The sequence below is a fragment of the Phyllostomus hastatus genome, unplaced genomic scaffold (assembly GCF_019186645.2).
Source record: "Phyllostomus hastatus isolate PE091 unplaced genomic scaffold, TTU_PhHast_1.1 phas_contig_38, whole genome shotgun sequence".
Classification (NCBI taxonomy): Eukaryota; Metazoa; Chordata; class Mammalia; order Chiroptera; family Phyllostomidae; genus Phyllostomus; species Phyllostomus hastatus.
In genome coordinates, this window is record NW_025333869.1 from 28,630,301 (window position 1) to 28,651,564 (window position 21,264).

The following is a 21,264-nucleotide window of genomic DNA, read 5'->3' on the forward strand; positions in this document are numbered from 1 at the left end:
TTGTTATAATCTACACATAATTTTTAACTCTGGGAAAGTTACTTAACCTTGTTATAGATGAATTTGGAGATATATGGCATCTCAGTACTGAATGCTCTACAAGTAGGGCTTAACAAATGTGGTTTGTGATTTATAGGCAAGATTTTTTTATTTAGGAACCAATCTGCATTCTTAACTCTGATTTATAAGATACTGTATTTCTTCAATTTAGAAACATTTTCCTACATTCTCCACCTTACATTTTTTTAACATTTCTGAAATTAGGATGCATCTTACAATGGATATGAACATTTTTTTATCCTCACCTGAGGACATTTTTCTTCATTGTTTTCTAGAGAGTGGGAGAGGGGAGAGAGAAAAGAGAGAGAGAAAGAGAGAGAGGGAGAGAAAGAAATATCAGTGTGAGAGAGAAACATTGATTAGTTGTCTTCTCATACATGACCTGACTGGGGTATGCGCCCCGACCCTGGGGTATGCACCCCTACCAGGGATCAACCCGCAACCTGGGTATGGGCACCAACTGGGAATCAAACATGTGACCCTTTCGTGTATGGACAACACTCCAACCAGCTCGTTCACATGGTAGATATGAACATTTAATGTAGTTTTTCTTTTGATTCTTATAGGGAATCACAAATTTATCCACAATATACTTTAGCTGCTTTATCTTCCATATGTGATCTGATCCTCTTCATAAGCTTCTGCTCTCTGGAGATGGAGATAAATTTTTTTTTTATTTCAGCCAATGAGATTGGTAAACTGGTGTGATTTGGCAATGTAAATAATTGCTTTTGGTAAATAGTCTCTTTACATAAAATGATCAGAAACATGTAGTAAGGGGTATTGCTTATGTGACCTCATGAAGATGGATGGGAGATAGGTCTTTTGGATTTGTGTGGTTACCTTTGGGCACTTGGTCTGGGATGCTCTCTGGACTGGTGATCTTTGAGGGGTGACCAGTCCCATGCATGGCATTTTATGGGCACCTCTCTGAATTTCTTAATACAGTCTACACCTGAAAAAATTTAAAGACTTCTTTTTCTCAGCTTGGTTAGGTCTATGTTTCTCTCAGGATGCCTTAGTCTCACTTTGGCCCTTGATGGTGCTTTGGATCCCAAAGTTACAGCTATTATATGTCCTTTATTACATGCCAGGCATTGTCTGTTCACCTTTCAGCCGCTGCTGCAGGATCACCTTACTCTTCATGAAGGTGGGCTTAGGACAGGCCTACTAGTCTTCAACGGTCACATTTTAAAAAAATAAATCTATATTTTATTTATTTTAGAGAGAGGAGAAGGGAAGGAGAAAGAGAGGGGGAGAAACATCAATGTGTGGCTGCCCCTCGTGCATCCCCAATTGAGGAACTGGCCCGAAACCCAGGCATGCAACCTGACTGGGAATCAAATCAGTCACCATTTAGTTTGCAGTCCTATTCTCAATCCACTGAGCTACAACAGCCAGGGCTCAACAGTCACATTTTGATTGGCTTTTAGGATGACTAGGATGGTCTGAGTCTTATCCATGCCTCAGGGGAACCAAGAGTGGTTTGGGACCTGGCTGGGTGGTTCATTTGGTTGGAGTGTTGTCCCATACACCAAAAAGTTGCAGGTTTGATTTCCAGTATGGACACATACCTAGGTTGCAGGTTCACTCCCTGGTTGGGGTGTGTATGGGAGACAATCAAACGATGTTCCTCCCTTCTTCTCTCTCTAAAATCAATAAAACATATCTTTGGGTGAGGATTAAATAAAGTGATGTGGGGAAAGCTAAGCTGGCCTTTTTCCTACCTAATTTCCCTGAGATACCAAGGTTATACTGTGACCACCCCAAAATTTGTTCAAGGAAGCTCATGAAGCAATTTTTTATAGTGTACCAAAGACAAATGGAACCAAAGTCCCTCTGCTTTCAGTGTTTTCTCTCAGTCATGCTAAAACAGATTCTTAATTTAGGTGAAGCTCAGGGAGGAGAAATAAGGACATGTATCTTGTCTTTCTTACCTGCCAGCCTCTTTTTCCAGTAGTCTATTGGGGCTAAGTGAGGTGCACTTCCTTACATTTTTTCCTATCTGATCAGATCTTTTTCATAAAACTCTATGATCCAATCTAGCAGATAGAACCTCTGCTAAATGGGATTTAAAGGAATCTAGATGATGACTTTTTCTTTTTATAATGGCTTTCATAACTATTTTTGCTTAAGACTTGAAGAAAACCAACTTTGAAATTCAAGGATGATTAGTGGTATGTTTGTGTTTCAAAGTTGACTCTCTCCTTCCCTGGGATAATAGGTCTCATGGCTCAGTCTTGGATATAGAAAGTTAAATATTGCCAAATACCATCTATATTTATCTTCTAAAAAAGTAGTTAAATGGATGGCATATGTTATAGCTAATGGTGTTTTAGACTTGAGGGACTAATGATACTATCCTGATGTCTTGAAGGAGGGACTTAAGGGCATCAAAGGTCAACCATTGGACAAAAGGATTAAAAATGGTGGCTGATTTATAATTTTCACCAGTAAATGAGGCAAAAATGCCTTTGCTGACTTAGAGACAATTCTGACAAATCAGGTGAACACAAGCTAATTGATTTTCAAGTGAGCTCAACATTTAACTCACTAATGGATTGTATTCAAAACACATTTGTGTTGCTATAAGATCTTGACCATAGCGCCCTACAAATCTAATCACTAGCAATGGTCTTTTTTTGCTTACGTCTCTTATCTCTTATTCATGATGTTGAGCAAGTGATTATGGACATCAATAATAATGAGTTTTATGTTAGAAGAGGAAAAAATTGGATGACCTAAGGTAGATGGGAAAATGGAATATGGCAACAGATAGTGGGAGTAAAAGGCAGATAAAGCTTCATAAGCTTGTGTTGACAAAGGGTACTGGCAATATTTATTTAATTTTATAGTTGTTAGGGCTGTAAATGATTATTAAACAAAGCTGAAACACAGAATTAATGGTCATAACCGTATCTCACCACCAATCATTGTTGAAAGTGGAATGCTGGGCTGGATGGAACAAGGGATTATGTGATCATGTCTAAACTACTACATGTGAGGTCAACTCATTCTTTATTTTAGGACCAGTTTTGCCCTGATTGGATTTTTTAATTCTTTGTTTCCTTCAAGAAGTCAATGTTTATTGATGGAAAAGAATTGTCTTTTCTCTTTTTCTTTTTAAGCATTTCTTTGAATCAGTACTCTATTATAAATAATTGATTATTGATTCACCAGAATCATTAATGCTTGGTTAAGGTATAAGTAGGGGCATGAATATAATTTTTCCTTTGTTTGTTTAATTCAGTATTTTAATAGCTTTTCACTGCATTTTTGGAAAAATTTGTAGAGAAGGAGACTGTATAATTAATATTGCATTTTTTCACTAAAGACTGAATTTGACTCTGAATTTTTGCTCTGTATAAAACAAGCATAAATAATAGTTACATTTGAGATGGCAAAAGCCATATATCCTAGGATGAATAGGTTTATGGTTGGGTTTCCTGAAAAATACTACCTCTAAATGTTGGGATGCCTAAAGCTCAGTCCTGTAAGTTCTCTAGCTGTACTTTGTTTTTTGGAGATCTCATACAGTCTCATGATTTTACAAAAACACATACTGTTCTCAGATAGCTTTGACATTTTAAAAGACTATGCAAATAACTAAAATGAAAATCTAAGCTATAAGAAACATATCTCCAACATTAACCTCTCTCAATTCCAGAATTGTATACTAGTCTCCAACTTAGCAACTCTAATAGGATAATTTAACATGCTTAAAGCCCAACTCTTGACTCCTCTCCCTCATATCTCCTTAAGTAAATGTTACCTCCATACACCCAGCTGCTCAGGCCAGATGCCATAGAATCATTCTTGACTCCCTGTTTCTTTCGTAACTCCTATCCAATCTGTCAGCAAACTCTGTTGCCTCATTTCAGAATTACCAGAATTCTGTCACTTCTCACCAACTCCACCACTGCTTGTCCCTTGGAACAAGCCAGTCTGGTCTCTACTTGGGCTACTGAAACAGCCTCTTAACTGCTTTTCATTTTTCTATTTCTCACCCTTCTACCTCATCTCTGCCCAATCACCAATCTATTGTCTCAGAGCAGCCAGAACGATCCTTTTAAATTTTAGGTCAGATCATGTTACTTTCCTGTTCTGAAACCTGCAATGGCTTCCAGTCACAAGAATAGAATTGAGAGGGTTGATGGTGATTGACAAGGCCTGCGCAGTTTGGTGCCTTGATGCCAGCCTGATTCATCACTCATGTTCTCTCCTCATTCTGCAGTAGGCGTGCTGGCCTTCCTGCTTCTTTTGGGAATGTACCCATCAAATTCCTCTTTTGGAGACTTTGCACTTGTTTCCTTTGTTTGGAGTATTTTCCCCCAGATATTCAAATATCTTACTCCTACTTCCTTGTGGTTTTTGTTACCCAATTAGAAACACCTTCTCTGACACCAAATCTAAACTAGCCCTTCTCCATCATTCATCTGTTTCCTTACCCTTCTTTACTCTCTTCATAGCACATATTAATGTCCACTATTGTGTTATATAACTACTTATGTGCGTTGTTATTCTCTGTCTCCCCTCTGTAGAATGAGGCTCACTGCCATATCCTTCTGGTACAGTGCAGGTGCACCATCTATATTTGTTGAATAAGTGAATGGTGGAGTCCAATATTGGTTTTTTGTTTGTTTCTGACTGGTAAGTAGCTAAATAAAAACTGGAAGAAACTAATATTTGATACTAGTCTCAGCGTTTGGTCTTTTCCTAGTTGTGTTTTAGTTCCTATTTTTTCCAGGAATAAGTATATTTCCTAGATTAGAACATTTTAGCTACAGCTATTTATTTATTTGAGGTGTAAATCTTTGCTCATTATGCCATCTGTATGGCCCTGAGTGCTGGTAGAGTTGGGGAGGGATCTACATGTACTTTGTTATTGTCCCTCAATAGCTCCATGGAATAGCTCAGGTTAGCAGTTGTTGTTAATCTAATATAAAAGCAAAACCCTAAATTGTAGTAAAAAAGTGATGGTTTTAAAAAAATATTTCTGTGTCATTTGTGGTGAGGATTGTTATGGGTTCAATTGTGGCTCCCCTTTCCCATTTATGTGTGGAAGCCCCCAGTACCTCAGCATGTGAATGCATTTCAAAATAAGACCTTTAAAGAGGTAACTGACTTAAAATGGAGTCTTATGTTGGACCCTTAATCCAAAATGAATGGTGTCTTTATGAGAGGAGATTAGGGTGGAGAGAGATGTCAGGGATGTCACAACAGATTAAAGACCACATCAGAATGAGAAGGCGGCTTTCTGCAAACCAGTGAGAGAAGTCCTGCTGATACCTTGATCTCGAACTTCTAGCCTCCAGAACTGTGAGATAATAAATTTGGGTGGTTTAAGCCACCCACTCTGTGGTACTTTATGGCAGCTATAATATATGGTTTAAAAAAATGAAAATCAGTAATAAAAATTGTATGCCTACTCCTTTTAGTTATGGTTTAAAAATGAACTATGTAATCCTTTTTCAAACATATAAACATTTCAAATAAAGATTTCAAAGTAATATAAATACATACTTAATTTTAGATCACTTTGAACTGATCAGACCTTAAATAAACTATCCGAGTGTAGACTTGTTTCCTTTTGAAAAAACCACCAGGTTCTGTTAGTAAAATTAAATTTTAATTTTGGCATAACTGCCAGCTCTGTTTGTAACTCTATAAATCAGTCAACATTGTTGTTTTTAGTTTAAGGTTTCTAAAATCTAGAGTTTTATTCATCTTCTCATTAAGTCGACCACTATTTATTTATTATTTATAGTATGCTAGCTCTGGGTTTTCAGGATTAGTCAAGCCCCTGATTTTATGAAGTTCTTGATAAAGCTGGGGAGGCAGTATGTTAACAGCTAATTACAAAACCCTACTGAGTGGTGTGAGAAGTACACATAAGGGCTGTAAGAGGAGAAAGTTGTTTCAGGTCAAGGTTGCCAAACATTTCCTGTTCTGGGCCTAACAAGTAGTTTGTGGTCAAACTCTGAATGGAAGATGAGAGTGAAAATTTAGTCAGAAGTGACATTGTAAATTGCCTCATAAACCATCTTCAGATTTTATTTGTAGGTAGCACAGAGCTATTGGAGGGCTTTAAGCTGTGCAAAGGTGTCACATTAGCATTGCAGAGAGATGGCTCTAATGGGAGTGTGGGGTGGGCGTGGAGACATAGGAGAGTCAGCATTGGTGCATACACTTTCTGTAACAGTACAGTGGGGGATGGGTCTGAGATTGAGGCTTCATGAGTCCCCCTGTTTCTGTGGCATGGAGCATGGCTTGGAGGGAATATAGGGCAATAACCCAGAAAGCAGCCATGAGAAGCAAAGGCTGTGGGCTGGAGAGGAACTGACAGCACAAAGAGCAAGACAAAAAACCTGCACAGGAAGATGAGAGAAGGTGCCCTGAGGACCTCTGGGTTTCTGCCTCAGGTTACATATGTCTGTCCCTGAGGTAAGAAACACCAGACAGAGGAGAAGGTTGGTGAAAGAAGGCTTCCACTTTGGGCACCCAGTACTGAAATGTCTGTTGCCTGTTGAATTAAATATTAACCCTTTCATTGGCCTCTGACACTTCTTATCTAAGCTATAGCCTCCTTCCTAACCTTATTTCTTACCTGAATTCCTGTTTTTATTCCACAGTTTTCCAGACTTGACTATGTGCTACTGTCAGACAAAAATAATTTCCATCTCTGTCCCTTGTGCACGGTTCAGTTCACCTGGCTCACCTTCTCATCAGACTCTCCTGCCAGAAAACTATTTGTCCTTAAAGGCTGTTCTAGGAAGCCCTCCTTAATCCTTGCGAATGTTTGCAGTCTCTTTAGGGCTTTCTTTATGCTTGAAAGTGTAGGCTGTTATCATTTTGCCTTTTCTATCACAGCTATTTATATCTCTCTTCCCCTACTGGAGTGTACTCATCTTTGTTTTCTAAATGTATGGAGTATTGTTTTTGAACATATGTGCTTGATAAATGGTTATTGGTGTGAGATGAACTAAAAGAAGACTGTAGTTGGTTTGGGGGGAGTGTTGAAGTTAACTGAGGGGTATGCATTTGCTGGGTTTCCCACACTTCACTCTTCCCTAGTACTTTTGTTAATACAATAGGTTGTTTTTGGTAGGAAATAAGAACAGCTGAAATTCTCAGTGACTTGAAGGGACCTCCCCCCATGCAAAATTAGATAAAAACTTTAACTTTAAAGGGATCCCTAGTTTTACTTATCCATAGACAATTTTATTTTCCTACCCTTTAAATTTCTTTCAGAACTCTGTTTGAAGTTTTAGCTAAATAACGTTGCTTAAATGTCTTATATTTTATTTCACCCATTAAAATTAACTCAAGAAAGTTAAAGTAGCCCCGAAGGCTCCTGTGAGCTGCTGGGGGAATGGTTAAAATTCAAAGTGTTTCAGCTAATAAACAAGAGGAGAGATGGCTGTTAACATGGACTTTTTATACTAATAATGATAGTGGACACAATGAAAGAATTAGATTGGGAAAGAACATGATTATAGAATATAAACATGTTACCCAAATTGGCACTAGAGAAGACTTTCCATGAAGCTGGCTTTAGCATAGTGCCACATATGAAAGTCAATCACAACCTCACACCATATCCTGCGGTGCTCCTGTCCTGCGCCAAGGTCACTGTGCATGACGGTCGATGCCTTGGCTCACTAAGCATATCAGTTTAATCCTTTGTGTCTTTGGAGCATCTAGAGAAGCACTCCTGGATGAGGAGAGATGAGAAAACCCTTTTTTTGATACTCTAACTTTTAATATATAACTATTATGTATTGTTAAATATATACCTGTTTTTGTGGAATTTTCAACATGCAAAATTAAGAAAGTAGGGAATTTCTTATTTTCATAGTTCTTGAAACCTCTAATTTAGGACTGTTTCAGTGAGGAACTCATTCCTGAATTGATGAGGAAGGTGTGTCTGTAGCCTAGAACAGATTTAAAGACTGAGGACAAGTGAGTAAACCCAAGTTCTTTAAGAGAGAGCTGCAAGCCCGGCGTTGAAGATTTTCCTTATGAGAGGGCCCCCTAGGGTCCGAGAGAGGGGAGGGGGAAGGTTGTGCATCAGCGACAAAAAGAAGGGTTAGCAAGACATGGGCTTGGACCCTGCATGGAATCATCTTTGATGTAAAATCTAACTAAAGTATTTGTGTTCTTATAAAATCGTAACTGCTTTTATACTGAAAAAGAAATAACTTGAATAACTTGAAAGCTAACTTTTCTGAATGCTGGCATTCCTTCCAGAGATGGGAGACTTTCTGTTAACACATACACCCCACAACCCTTGGTGAGAATCACACAGTGAGTGGCAGTCACTGATAGGAGTCTTAGATCCTGTCTGGAGGTGAGTGGGGTTAAAAAAATGGTTTGGCTTTGTTTGCCACCCCCCACCAGAATCACCAAACCATGTTTACTTTTTGAAATGGATCAATGAAAACATCACTTGACTTTAGTTTAATCAATAATAAATAACCATACTGGAGCACTTTAAAAGAAGACAGGCATAAGTGATTTATACAAGTGAATAACTTATAAGTTGCAATTGCATTTTTTGATGGAAGCACAGTGCCGTTATACAATGTTTTTTCTTTTTTCACATTTCTTTCTTCTCCAGCATTTATTATAAGGAGCAAAGCATTTCTGGAATGCTCATTTTAATTTCAAAGCTCAGGCTAGTCTATGGAAAACATTTGGGGCATGGAGGATCTGAACAATAATAGAGGAATGTTCAGTGGGAAGCATCATGAATTGTGGCACTTAAAGTACATTTTGAAGAAACATTTTAGACAATGATACTTATTCTTCATTTTAAACAAGTTTTAAACTAGGTGCTACAATTTGTTTCAGTCTGGACAAGTGTCTTTTCACTCTTGATATATGAATTAGACTGACAACAGTAAGTTATTTGCCTTTTGGGGTATGTGAAAACCCATGTAATAAACCAGGCTTATTATCATCTTTATATAATGCATGATAGAGACACGTGGCCATATTTGGCTGCTTTTAAAGCATGTGGAATGTGCTTTGTTAACTGCCTTTATCACAGTCAGCACAGGGAACCCCAAGGGCAAGATAAGGTTAGACCCAGAGAGGACACCTTTGACAAGGATCCCATAACAGATTTTCTGTATCAATGTGGACAATGAACTAGAAAATACACGTTAAGTGCCAACCAATGTTTGTGACATGTTATACATTTTACAAAACATTTTACATTATTTAACCTTCTCATAGTCTTATAGGATAATGAGATTGTTCTCATTTTCCAAGAGAGCAAACAAAGGCTTGCTGCGAGGCATTCCACTCTCAGTTATGAACATGGGGACACAGCAAGTTAGAATAAAACTGCGGGTACGTTGGGCAGGGGGCGGGGAATAGAAGGGCAGAGAAAAATTACACATATTTCCTTATAGCTTGTAAGTTCTTTCTTAGTTCCTAACTAAAAAACTGGGTTTAGATATCCAAATAAACAAATGTTTAATGCTCCATAAACAAGCAAAATCTCAAAGGCTGCAGAGCAGGAAGGAGTATGTATGTATGTTGTTAATGAAGTGGCGAATGACTGTTATTAGCCTTGGCTATTTAATATCATGCAAGAGTCTAGTTTTCAATGGGAATTTCAGGTCTTTTTTTTTAAAGTACTGGATTCAAGTTTTTGTTTCTTCCTCTATGATGGTGACCTTCAAGCTTTGCACATGGAAATATTAAACCAAATTTTGTTGTTGAGCTCCAAGGTTTAATTAAGAAATGGATATATTTTTCACAATGTAACTTGGTATGAGATTTTGTTTCAAATATATGAGATGCTTAATTTCTGTCTCCAACAATGCTCTTATGAGTTTATTCTTATTTTAAACATTTTCAAAAGTATGAAGTGTTCATTATTAACATATTTAGGCAATGCAAGATACTGTATAGAAATTAAAAAGCCCCTCTATTCAACTACAGCATTCATTAATCCATTGATACAATATTTATTGAGCATCTACTTTGTGCATTGCTTTGGGTGCTGGAGAACAAAATGTTACCTGCTTTCACAGACTTTGCATTTTAGTATGGGAAGTATGCCACAAATATGTAACAAGTGAAAAATATCAGGCTCTATAAGTGTTTTGAAGAACTAGAAAGTAGGGTCAGGGGATGAGTGGTGGGGATGGGGATAGGGATGAGGTGGTCAGGAAGGCCTCTTGATGGGGGACTTTGAGTGAGAAATGTTTGTCTGAGGGGCCAGCTGAATTATGGCACTGTGTGGAGACAGAGGGGTACATAGGGCCAGAAATGTAGGTTATGGTAAGGATTTGCATTTTGTTCTACTAAGGTAGCCACTGCTTTATGTTTTAGAGTATTTTGCACCACTCTAATATTAGTAACCTCTATTTTCAGCCTAAGTAGGCTAGTACTTACTGACTTAATTATAATTATTTTTTGCCTCTCTCTTAATATAAATTGCTGGCTACAAAGTGATATAAATTTTATTTTATAATTATTTGATATTTTTGAGATGTATACTTTTTCATTTTCTCAATTTTGACTGCCTTATAAGGGTTTTGTATTCTTTTTTCATATGAAATTTCTGTAATTAAAATAACACACAGGTACACATACAGTGTTCCAGTAGTATAACTTGATGTGATTCAATCTCTAGGGCCCTTCCTCCTTCCCTCCCTTCTCACCTATCATTAATTGGGAACTCTGTGGTAGCTGATAATACTGCTCTTGGTGCCTTCACTTTTGGGGATGTACTGCTCTGTGTTTCTATGATACACTTCCTGTTTCTCAGATATATTTCCTTTTGTTCTGGGCTATGATATCCCAGATCTGTGTTCTCCTCACAATTTGTCTAATGAGTGACTCATATTTTTCCAATTTTAGGTTACTACACTTGTAAATTGTCCCCAGAATCCTTCTAACAGGAAAAAGGGATGTTCAAAAAGAGCCAGAGTTCTTCTAGCTTCTGTGGAAGAAGCAACTTGGAATTTATTAGACAAGGGAGAGAAGATCGCCCAGGAAGCCACAGTTTTAAAGGAAGAGCTTACTGCCACACTTAAGGAAGTTCGCAAAGAAAGTGAGTACTCTAGTCCTGGTCAGGAGCAAACTGCATACCTTGGGATGTTAGTTACTGGATGAGATTTGTGAGTGTTTCACTTTTTTTCTGACCGAGCTTATTAGTTTTTTGCAGAGTTCTGAGGAGCTGGCTGTGGGAGCCAGAGTGGCTCATTAACAGCTCCAAGGCTTAGAAACCCAGTCCTGGTTCTTCCCTTTAGTTGCTCAGCTCCTCCAGGCAACTTCTTCCCTCACCATGTCACAGTTTATCTATAATAAACAAAGAGAAGGATATATTTTTGGTCATAGAATATAATGAAAAATGACCAATGGAGCTGAAGAAGATTTATTTTCCATACATACATAAATTATAAAGTTTCATGTAAACAGTTGGAGATAGAAGTTTCTACCTCTGAAGTACATTTTTAAAATTTTTCTGAAAGTTTAGATTTCCTAAACTTGAAAAAATGATTTGCACACACTCTGCATAATTTATGTTGCTGCTGTGTTAATATTATCTAATAAAAGATATCATAAATAAAGGTACCATTTTCTGATATCTTTACTTATGAGAGTGTAATAGTTTTCTAATGAATGTAAGTCTCATTTGCAGGCTATTTAAAAAATACTGAATATTCTTTGGTCAGTAGAATGATTTTCTATATCAGCTTGCTGCAAGAAACTATTCTGAGAGAATACAGAACTTTAATTTTTCTGTTCCACTTTGTAATAGAGACTTTGGGTGTTCAAATATTGCTTTCCTCCTACCCCCCAACATTAATTTTAAGAAATTCAGGAGTTTTTGCTAATTAAATAATGAAAATGAATAGCTATAATAAATTTTAGGTCTAATACAGATGGATTATTTGTTATATACTTTACATGTGATTTATATTTTCTAGGGATTCTTTGGACAATATGTAGAAAACATGATGTCCAAGGTAACGTGAATGAATTCATCATTCCTCCCTGCTGCCTCAGGACTACCTTTCTCCCATCTTTGGTGCCCTGATACTATCAACCACTTAGTCACTAAGTCAGTGTAGACTCTTTGTTCTCATTCCATCCTCTCTTCCTGTTAGTCTTTTAAGTTCAACAAATTCTATCTCCTTTTGCCTCTCAGGTCTCTTCCCTCTTCTCCATTTCTATTGTTGCCTCCCAAATTCAGGATTACTGCTTTAGTCTTGTCCCATACCAAAGCAAAGATACCTTTTTTTAAAAAATGAAAATATACTCATTTTACTTCCTTGCTTAACATCCATTTTAGTAGCTTTTGAAGGATTAGGGGTCTGTCTGGATACAGTGGAAACTTTTAAACCTAGCTCCCACAGCATTTAATAATTTGGCTTCTACGACTCTCTTTCTTCTCATTTCCTGATTCTGTCCGCCCTCAAGCTTTCCTCCAAACAGGTACTCTCAGTATCTGGGACGATCCAGGTTGCTTTATGTCTCTGTTACCAGAGCCATTCCCTTCGCCTGGAGTGCTCTTCTCATTCAGCCAGTTCTCACTCAGCAGCAAAGCTCAGCCTGAGTCATCTTTTCTGGGACTTGTTTACTTGATACTGATTTTGATGCCCCTCTTCTGTGTCCTGAGAGATTCTGAGCATTTCTCTTTCAGAGGACTTATCACACCATGCACCAAACATTGATTTAATTGTTCAGTAATTTAGACTCTTAATTCCTTGAGGGTGGCAAGTACCACCTTTTTTTTATTTTTGACATATAACAGATACCTGATAAATGTTATAAGTAAAACATTGATGTACCATTTTGTCACTTTATATTATAAAATTTTACGATAGTTTTTTATGCTTCTGTTATGAGAAAGTACTCTCCTAGCTATAGTTTCATTGCTGAGTCTTTAGTTTGGAATACGAACCCTATTCTGGTATTGTTCCTTTCAGAAAATGGGATCTACTTGATAACATAGTTTCCATAAACTACCTAGTAATAAGTAGGTAGGACACTGGTCATTCTTAGAGGGGGACAATAATTACAATAATTGTTATTAAATGATATTTCTTAAAAAAGTCAGTCAACATTTTTAGCTTACTAGAAGAAATTATTTTAAAGAGAATTTCTTAACAAGAAGTCTGTTTAGATTCTGGTTATGCAGTATATCCCTCACTATGTTCTATTATAATGTATGGCCTATGCTGTATACACAACAAATACACTTGGTTAAGGATCACCAAGTGCTTTACTTTCTGATTCTTTTTTGACAAACTGCCAAATTGAGCCATGGCCACTTGGGTGTGGGGGGAAAGCAGCAAAAGTGCAAATGGCTGTGGAATCTGGGGACTGGCCAATATTCACCCTATAGAAAACGGGGGTGAGCACGGCTCCCAAAATCTTGGAAGGGCTTTTAGCTCGCTGATGGAGTGGAGGTATCAGGAGAGCGAATTCTGATCCAAGCAACACACTGTCTGATACTACAAATGTATTTCAAAAAGTTTTTGGTGCTTTTTTTAAAAAAAGACTTTGTTCAGTGTCATAATGTGAAGCCCTAATGTAGAGAAAACAGGAAGTTTAAAGTATTTGGAAAAGTGAAAAAAGTATTGGAAGTAGAGGATATGTATATATATATTATCAGTAAATATATATATTTACTGATTTATTTTCAAGAAGAATTTTGAGAGTAATTTAGAAAATGTCTTCTAATAAAGATGTAGTGTAATTTATGTAGCTTACTACAAAATTATGTTTTGTTCTGTTCTACTACATTTAGTGGCTTTACTTAGAAACTTGAAGTGAAAAATAATGTGGAAATTTGGTTACCTAAAGAACTTGACTGGGGAAGTTGGGACCTGGAAAGTATTAGGGGAGGGTGGTGAAAGGAAGGATGTAACTGTAGAGATGCAGCAAAGGGGATCCATGTAGTGGTTATTTATAGTCACATGTGATCTTATAGTTTACCCCTGTACTTAAAAACTATGCAATGGAAAAGTATTAAATCTAGTATTTTGTTTAAATAGTTTTAGAATATTCACATAACAATCTAGGAATTAGCTAAGAATTATTTCTAATGCCTGGATTACATGTTTTTACTATAGCATATAGTATGTTATTTTTGTTTAGACTCTACTCCCCTACAATCTATAGACATTGCTTCTAAATCACCTAATTGGTTATAATTAAGGTTTTTGAATGATTCATTGAGAATAACATATATACAGAGAAATGCATACATTATTGTGAGCAACTCAATACACTTTCACATGGTGAAACACTAATGTAACCTCCACCCAGGTAAAGAAACAGAATACTGCTGGAACCCTAGAAGCACCCCTTGCACCTCCTACCCTTCCCTTCAAAGGTGGCCATTATCCTGTTTTTTTTTCTACTCTTCTTGAACTTTATGTGAGGTCATATAGTATGTTATTTCTTGATCTGGCTTCTTTTGCTCATCGTTATTTTTGTGAATCTCACTGTATTCATTAATTTCATTGATTAATATTTACTTATTCATTATACTGTTGATGGACATATGAGTTGTTTGCTCAATGTTATATTAGTGAATGTCACTACATTCATTTCATTGATTGATATTATTTATTCATTGTACTGTTGATGGACCTATGAGTTGTTTCCAGTTTTTGGCTTTAATGAACATTGCACTATCTACATATTCATGCATTACTTTTGGTGCATGAGTATGGACATTTGTACTGGGTTTATGCCAAGGAAATTGCTGATCGTAAGGTATAGACTCAGATTTAATACATATTACCAAACAGTTTTCCAAAGTGGATTTCCCAATTGATGCTCTTATCAGTAAAGTAGAACAATTCCAGTTGCCCTACATTCTTACTAAGTTGGTGTTAATTAGGGTCATTATTTTAAATTCAAGTGTATGTAGTGGTGTTTCATTGTAGCTTTAATCTGTATTTCTTGGATGATTTTTTATATGATCTAGATATGAGTCCTTTGTTAAGTATAGATTAAAAATGTGTGTTTTATTATATTATGCATTTTTGATATTCAGAAGTAACTTGAATACATTCTAGTTAATGGTTTTATTTTATTGATGGAGATTTTCTTGTTAAAATCCTTTGCTTACTATAAAGTCAAGAAGATTCTCTAATGTTATCATCTAGAGACTTTTTGTTTTACTTTTATAATCTATATGGAAATACATTTTATGATTGGTATGAGTTTTAGGGATCATGATTCATTTTTTTAATATGGAAATTCAGTTGATCTGGTATCATATGGACGCATATGGAAGTTTAATTGCCTCAGTATCATGTATTAAAAAAAAACACCTAACAATATCCTTCCTTCCTTCCTTCCTTCCTTCCTTCGTTCCTTCCTTCCTTTCTTCCTCCCTCCCTCCCTCCCTCCCTCCCTCCTTTCCATCCTCTCTCTCTTTCTTTCATTTAAATTATATTTTATTGATTCTGATATTACAGTTGTCCTGATGTTTCCCCCTTTTCTCCCTTTCCACCAAGCACCCCCACCTCTCTCAGGCAATCCCCCACCATTGTTCATGGACATGGGTCATGCATATAACTTCTTTGGCTGCTTCATTTCCTATACTGTACTTCACATCCCTGTGGCCATACTGTAACTACCTATTTGTACTTCTTAATCCCTCACCTTTTCACCCATTCCTCCACATCCGCCTCCCATCTGGCAACCATCAAAATGCTCTCTGTATCCATGATTCTCTCTGTTTTCTTGTTTTCTTAGTTTGTTTTTTAAATTCAATTGTTGATAGATATGTATTTTTTGCCATTTTATTTTTATTTTGTTAATATTTTCATCTTCTTTTTCTTAAATAATTCTCTTTAACTTCATATAATTCTGGTTGGGTGATGATGAACTCCTTTAGTTTTTTCTTGTATGGGAAGCTCTTTATCTGCCCTTCAGCTCTACATGTTAGCTTTGCTGGGTATAGCAGTCTTGGCTCTAGGTCCCTGCTTTTCATGACTTTGAATATTTCTTCCTAATCCCTTCTAGCCTGCAAAGTTTCTTTTGAGAAATCAGCTGACAATCCTATGGGAACTCACCTGTAGGTAACAAACTTCTTTTCTCTTGCTGCTTTTATGATTCTTTATTTTTAACCTTTGTCATTTTAATTATGATGTGTCTTGGAGTGGGCCTCTTTGCATCCAACTTGTTTAGGACTCTATGGGCTTCCTGGACTTGCATGCCTATTTCCTTCACAAAATTAGGGAAGTTTTCTTTCATTATTTTTTTCAACTGGATTTCCAATTTCTCGCCCTTTCTCTTCTCCTTCTGGCATCCCTATGATGCTAATTTTGGACCTCTTAAAGTTGTCCCAGAGCCTGCTTATACTTTACTCATTTTTTTGTGTGTGTTTTTTTTCTTGTTGTTCTGATTGGAGGGTTTTTGTTTCCTCATGTTCCACATTACTGATTTGATTCTTGGCTTCATCCACTTTACTGTTGTTTCCCTGTAAATTGGTCTTTATTTTAATTAGTGTATTCTTCATATCTGATGGGGCTTTTTTTATGCTATTGAGGGATCACTAAGTTCCTTGAGAATCCTTATAACCAGTGTTTTGAACTCTGCATCTGATAGATTGCTTATCTCAATTTTGTTTAGTTCTCTTCTGGAAATTTGATCTATTTTTCCTTTTGTCCATGTGTCTTTGTCTCCTCATTTTGGCATCCTCCCTGTGTTTGCTTCTATGTATTAGGTAGAGATGCTTTGACTCTATGTCTTGGTAGTGTGGCCTAATATGGTAGGTGTCCTATAGGGTCCAGTGGCACAGACTGCCCTAACAAGGTGCACCCTTTGTGTGGGTGAGTATACCCTCTTATTGTAGTTGAGCCTTGGTTGCTGTTGGCAGATCAATGGGAAGGGTTTATTCAGGTCAGTCAGCCACAAGGATTGACTATGACCACTTACCACCAATGTCTGCCCTTCATGGAGAATCAGCTGTGCACAGGCAGGGTAGTGGTGCTCCAACACGGCTGTAGCTGTCCACTGGCTGTGCTGGCCCTGGGGTTTCCTGGGTGGTGCAAGCCAAGGTCAGCCCTCACCTGTGTTTTTCCCTGGGGCCACTCTGCCTAAGCTATAAAGCAACCTGAGATGGCTGCTACTTGTGCTGGGCTTGGAGATTTCCAGATGAAGCTAAGCTGTGAATCGAGGCTGGCTGCTGCTAGTTCCAGGCCTGGGGCCACTTAGTAAAGGGTATGGGGGCTGGGGGCTCACTGAGGTAAGTTGTTGCTTGTTTGAGAGGATTTAGGACATTATGAAGCATGAGTCAGGACCAGCCATTCATATGGAAAAACAGCTTGAGTGGGGCCATAAGTTGTGTGGGGCAGAGTCTCTGGGGATCTCCAGGGTGGGGCAAACAGTGTTAGCCAGGTTGATGTAGCCTGCTGGCTCTATGGTTCTGTAGGGGGAGAGTTCAGAAAAGGTAATGGCCTCTGCTCACCTTTCTGTCTGGGAGAAAACTATCCCCTAGCTCTTGCCTTGGTCCCAGACACCTCAGTTTCTCTCTATATGCCACTGAGGCCTTTTGAGCTGCTACCCTGGTGCTGGAACACAGAGGGAGTGAGTCTGAGTAGGTGAGTCCGTGGGCAGGTTTTTAAGAGGAACTGCTTGGGACTCCAGAATTTTCTTCCAACAACTCAATCCCCGCTGGATTTTGTAGCCAGAAGTTATGGAGACTTATCTTCCTGACATAGGAACCCTGAGCTGGGGGCACTGTGTGGGGCTGTGACTCCTCGCTCCTGACATATCCCTCCCAAACTTTAATCCATCACACACATATATGGGACCAACCTGTTCTGCTCCTCACACTAGTCTCATTGGATCTGATTTCTTTAGTTCTATAGTTGTCAGACTTCCATTCAACTTGATTTCTGCCAGTTCTGAGTGATGGTTATTCTATGTTTTAGTTGTAATTTTGATGTGGTTGTGTGAGAAGGTGAGCCATGTTTACCTATGCTGCCATCTTGACCGGAAGTAGCCTGATAAGTACCTCTATGATAGTATGTTAAAGAGGCTGTGTAAACACACATGAAAGAGCAATAAATGGTGTTTCTAAACTTCTTCATTTTATTATTAAATAGGGTATCTGAATCTTTCCTATGTTATTACAGATAAGTATTTATATAATTTAAAGAAAGATGTGGTCTTTGCCTATATACCTTTTCTTAGAGACTTCCATTTTTTCCGTTTTCTTTAAAAAAATTTAAATATTTATTAGCATGGTTTTATGGGCCATGCTGTGTTCTATGTGCTAGGCTCCTGGAAGTGAACAAGCAGACAATGCTTGTTCTTGTGGAGCTGACTGACATTTTAAGACTGGTAATAAATAAGTAAACAGAGTTGCTTTTCATCTTTAAAGGGTGTCATATTCTTTTGCCTTGGAACATTTAAAAATAATATTAATAGTTTTCTCACACAAGTGTTAACTACTTTATTAATGATTACACATCTTTAGATTCCTGGTAAATAAAATAAATATAAAAGTGTGGGTTCTTTAATGTATAAAGGGATGATTAATTTGAGATTTCAAGAGTGTTCAGAGAAAGATTAAGGTTCAACTCTTTTTGTATGCTGTCCAGACATGCCAATATGCCTACACAGGTGGAAGACAGCACTAATGAAGCCCCCATATATTGTACTTTGGTATGTGTTATCTGTATCTGGAATGTGTAGTCTAACACCAGTAGTCTTGGGAGTTCTGCCTACCAGAGCCAGCAACTGGAAACATGTACCATATAGGCTTCCTATTCATGTACGTCATGTGGGACAGGACTTGCAAATTTGTTGGAATCCTGCTGCTGTTAAAATACTTCCTGATTTATTTTTAGTTTTGAGCCTCCACCAAGGCCACCATGAGCCAGTTGGAGGGCTAGGAAGATTAACAAGGAGCTTTTGAATTCATCGGGGCCTTCTAACTATAGCTCTTCTTCCCAAATATGGGGTTGTATTATATTATACTAAAAGAAATGCTGTGGTACCTATCTACTAATGCAGGAGCCTCCCAACTCCATGTTTGTAAAGCTTAGTGCAGTAGCAGCTGACAACTTACCCCAGTTTTCATGGCTTATGAGTATTTCTAGAAGGGCAGATGATGTGGTTAGTAGCTAGGGTATTGTTTGCTTCCCTGGTGAGAAGTAAACTTTTATATATAAAAAGAACACATTTCTCATGTTTCTAATACATGTATTCAAGGTATTATTAAAATTTGTTCCTCTTTCTGCATTTCTGTAGTTTTCCTTCTTCATCATTTGCAAGACCTTAGGTTTACAGACCTTTTTTCCTCTGAAGGAATTAGGAATCAAGACTTACTTTCATCCATATTAGTCAGAGAAAACCATTACTTCTAGAAACGATTATTCCTGGAAAATGGTATTTTGGAAGCATAATTAATCTTCCTATCAGTGTACTTGGGTACTTAAACAAGAAATGCCATTATAGAATTTCCAATGTTGAACCTTTAAAATGTTACCTATTGCCTCCCTGATTATTCAATGCATTTTCATTTGGTACAAGAAAATAAATTGTGTCCAAGGGAGAAAAGAGATTTAAAATGTTTACTGATGTCCCTTTTGGATCATCTATATTGAAAGATGTTACTTTTTGAAACTCAGCTGTATTGAACATTTATTTATAAAAAAAATAGCAGTTCATTTTTAGTTAACCATCCCTAAGTAGCAGATCAGCTCTCTCTGCTCTGCTCAACAATTCAGTTAGGACTTAGATAAAATGTTTGGTATTTACCACCAATTGTTCACAGCGTATATATGGTTCAAAGGCAATAGCTGATGCCTCGTTATTTCCATCCATTGCTATATTGATGTTATATGTATTTAACTATAGTTTATCTCAAGAGTGTTCTTATATAAGCGTGAAGTCACAAATAAAATAATCTTTGCAGCCAAATACAGTGTACTCAGGAGATGTAGTTCATCCTTCATTTGAAAGGGGATGATAAACCCTTGTTTTAATACATTTTAACATGCACACATGGTGCCTTGTAGCTGGCAGAATGTTTATGAAAACACTTTCAGTGAAGACTGATGGGCTAATTAGCCACATTGCTTGTAAACTACTAACTGCTGGAAAACACTGAACATGGCATCCCTTAGTGTTCACTTGGTGTATCTGCAGGTGGCTTTTCTTATGGTACATGTGATAAACTCAGCAAATTCTTGTGTCACCCGTCTTGTGTTGTGTGGGCAGTACTTAAAGTATGTGTATAGTCATCTCAATTTCAGTCACTTGATGTGCTGGACCTATGCCATTTAGAAAAAATAATTTGAGAAATAACAGTAATGTCAATTTTGAAAGTACAAGACATTCTGTAAGTCACATACGTTTATTTTGATTTTAATTCAAAGACAGGAACAAAGATTTAAGGAATGTTAACAGATTGATTTGTAAATGGTCAGTTCTAGAAACTAAAATGTCACCTCAAATCTCAGCTGGTAAAGAGTCTGGAATCAAATGTGTGATTACTGTATTAACCATGGCTTTGCTGTCCTACTGAGCTATAGAGATGGCACACCATGCTGTAGCCATTTCATAAATGTGTGCAAAAGTAACAGAGTATGCTTAATGAAGACAAGTGATCTCAAGTTTATGCTCACAGAAGATAGATGCGAACATTATTGTTCATTGCGTGTTCTAGAGTTCATTAAGAGGCCGGCCATTTCTCAGGGTCAGGAATAAGAATCTTTAGAATTTTTGTCCTGGACTCTTTAAATCTCTCTTTAGTTTCAAAGGAAGTTGTGTTCTTTTAATATTAATCTTTCTAACCTTAGCTGGTGTGGCTCAGTGGATTGAGTGCTGGCTTGTGAACCAAAGAGTTGCTGATTAAACTCCTAGTCAGGGCATATGCCTGGGTGGCGGGCCAGGTCCCCTAGTAGGGGGTGCATAAGAGGCAACCACACATTGATGTTTCTCTCCGTCTCTTTCTCGCTCCCTTCCCCTTTCTCTAAAAATCAGTAAATAAAATCTAAAAAAATTTTTAAAAAACTAATCTTTCTAATTATTACCTGGACTTGAGCTCAACTCTTGAGGCTTTTATTCCACAATTATCTTTTATTTCTCTAGGCTGTGTATTCATATTACTTTTTACTGGTTCTTTCTTTACACATGGTAGCTCATCCCTGCTTGATTGGCAAATATTTAATAAAATTTCCATTTCCTTGTGGTCTAGTCTCT

The 21,264-nt window shown here is 37.4% G+C and overlaps 1 protein-coding gene across 2 annotated transcripts in view; it reads left to right on the top strand.

The window, feature by feature from the left end:
• The window catches only part of CTNNA3 (catenin alpha 3), a 1,495,188-nt gene that overhangs the window by 62,152 nt on the left and 1,411,772 nt on the right, over positions 1-21,264 (top strand). For both annotated transcript variants that reach the window (XM_045841855.1, XM_045841856.1), the window contains exon 3: positions 10,939-11,131. In XM_045841855.1, the coding sequence (XP_045697811.1) occupies positions 10,939-11,131 (193 nt within the window). The remainder of the gene's footprint in view (positions 1-10,938; positions 11,132-21,264) is intronic.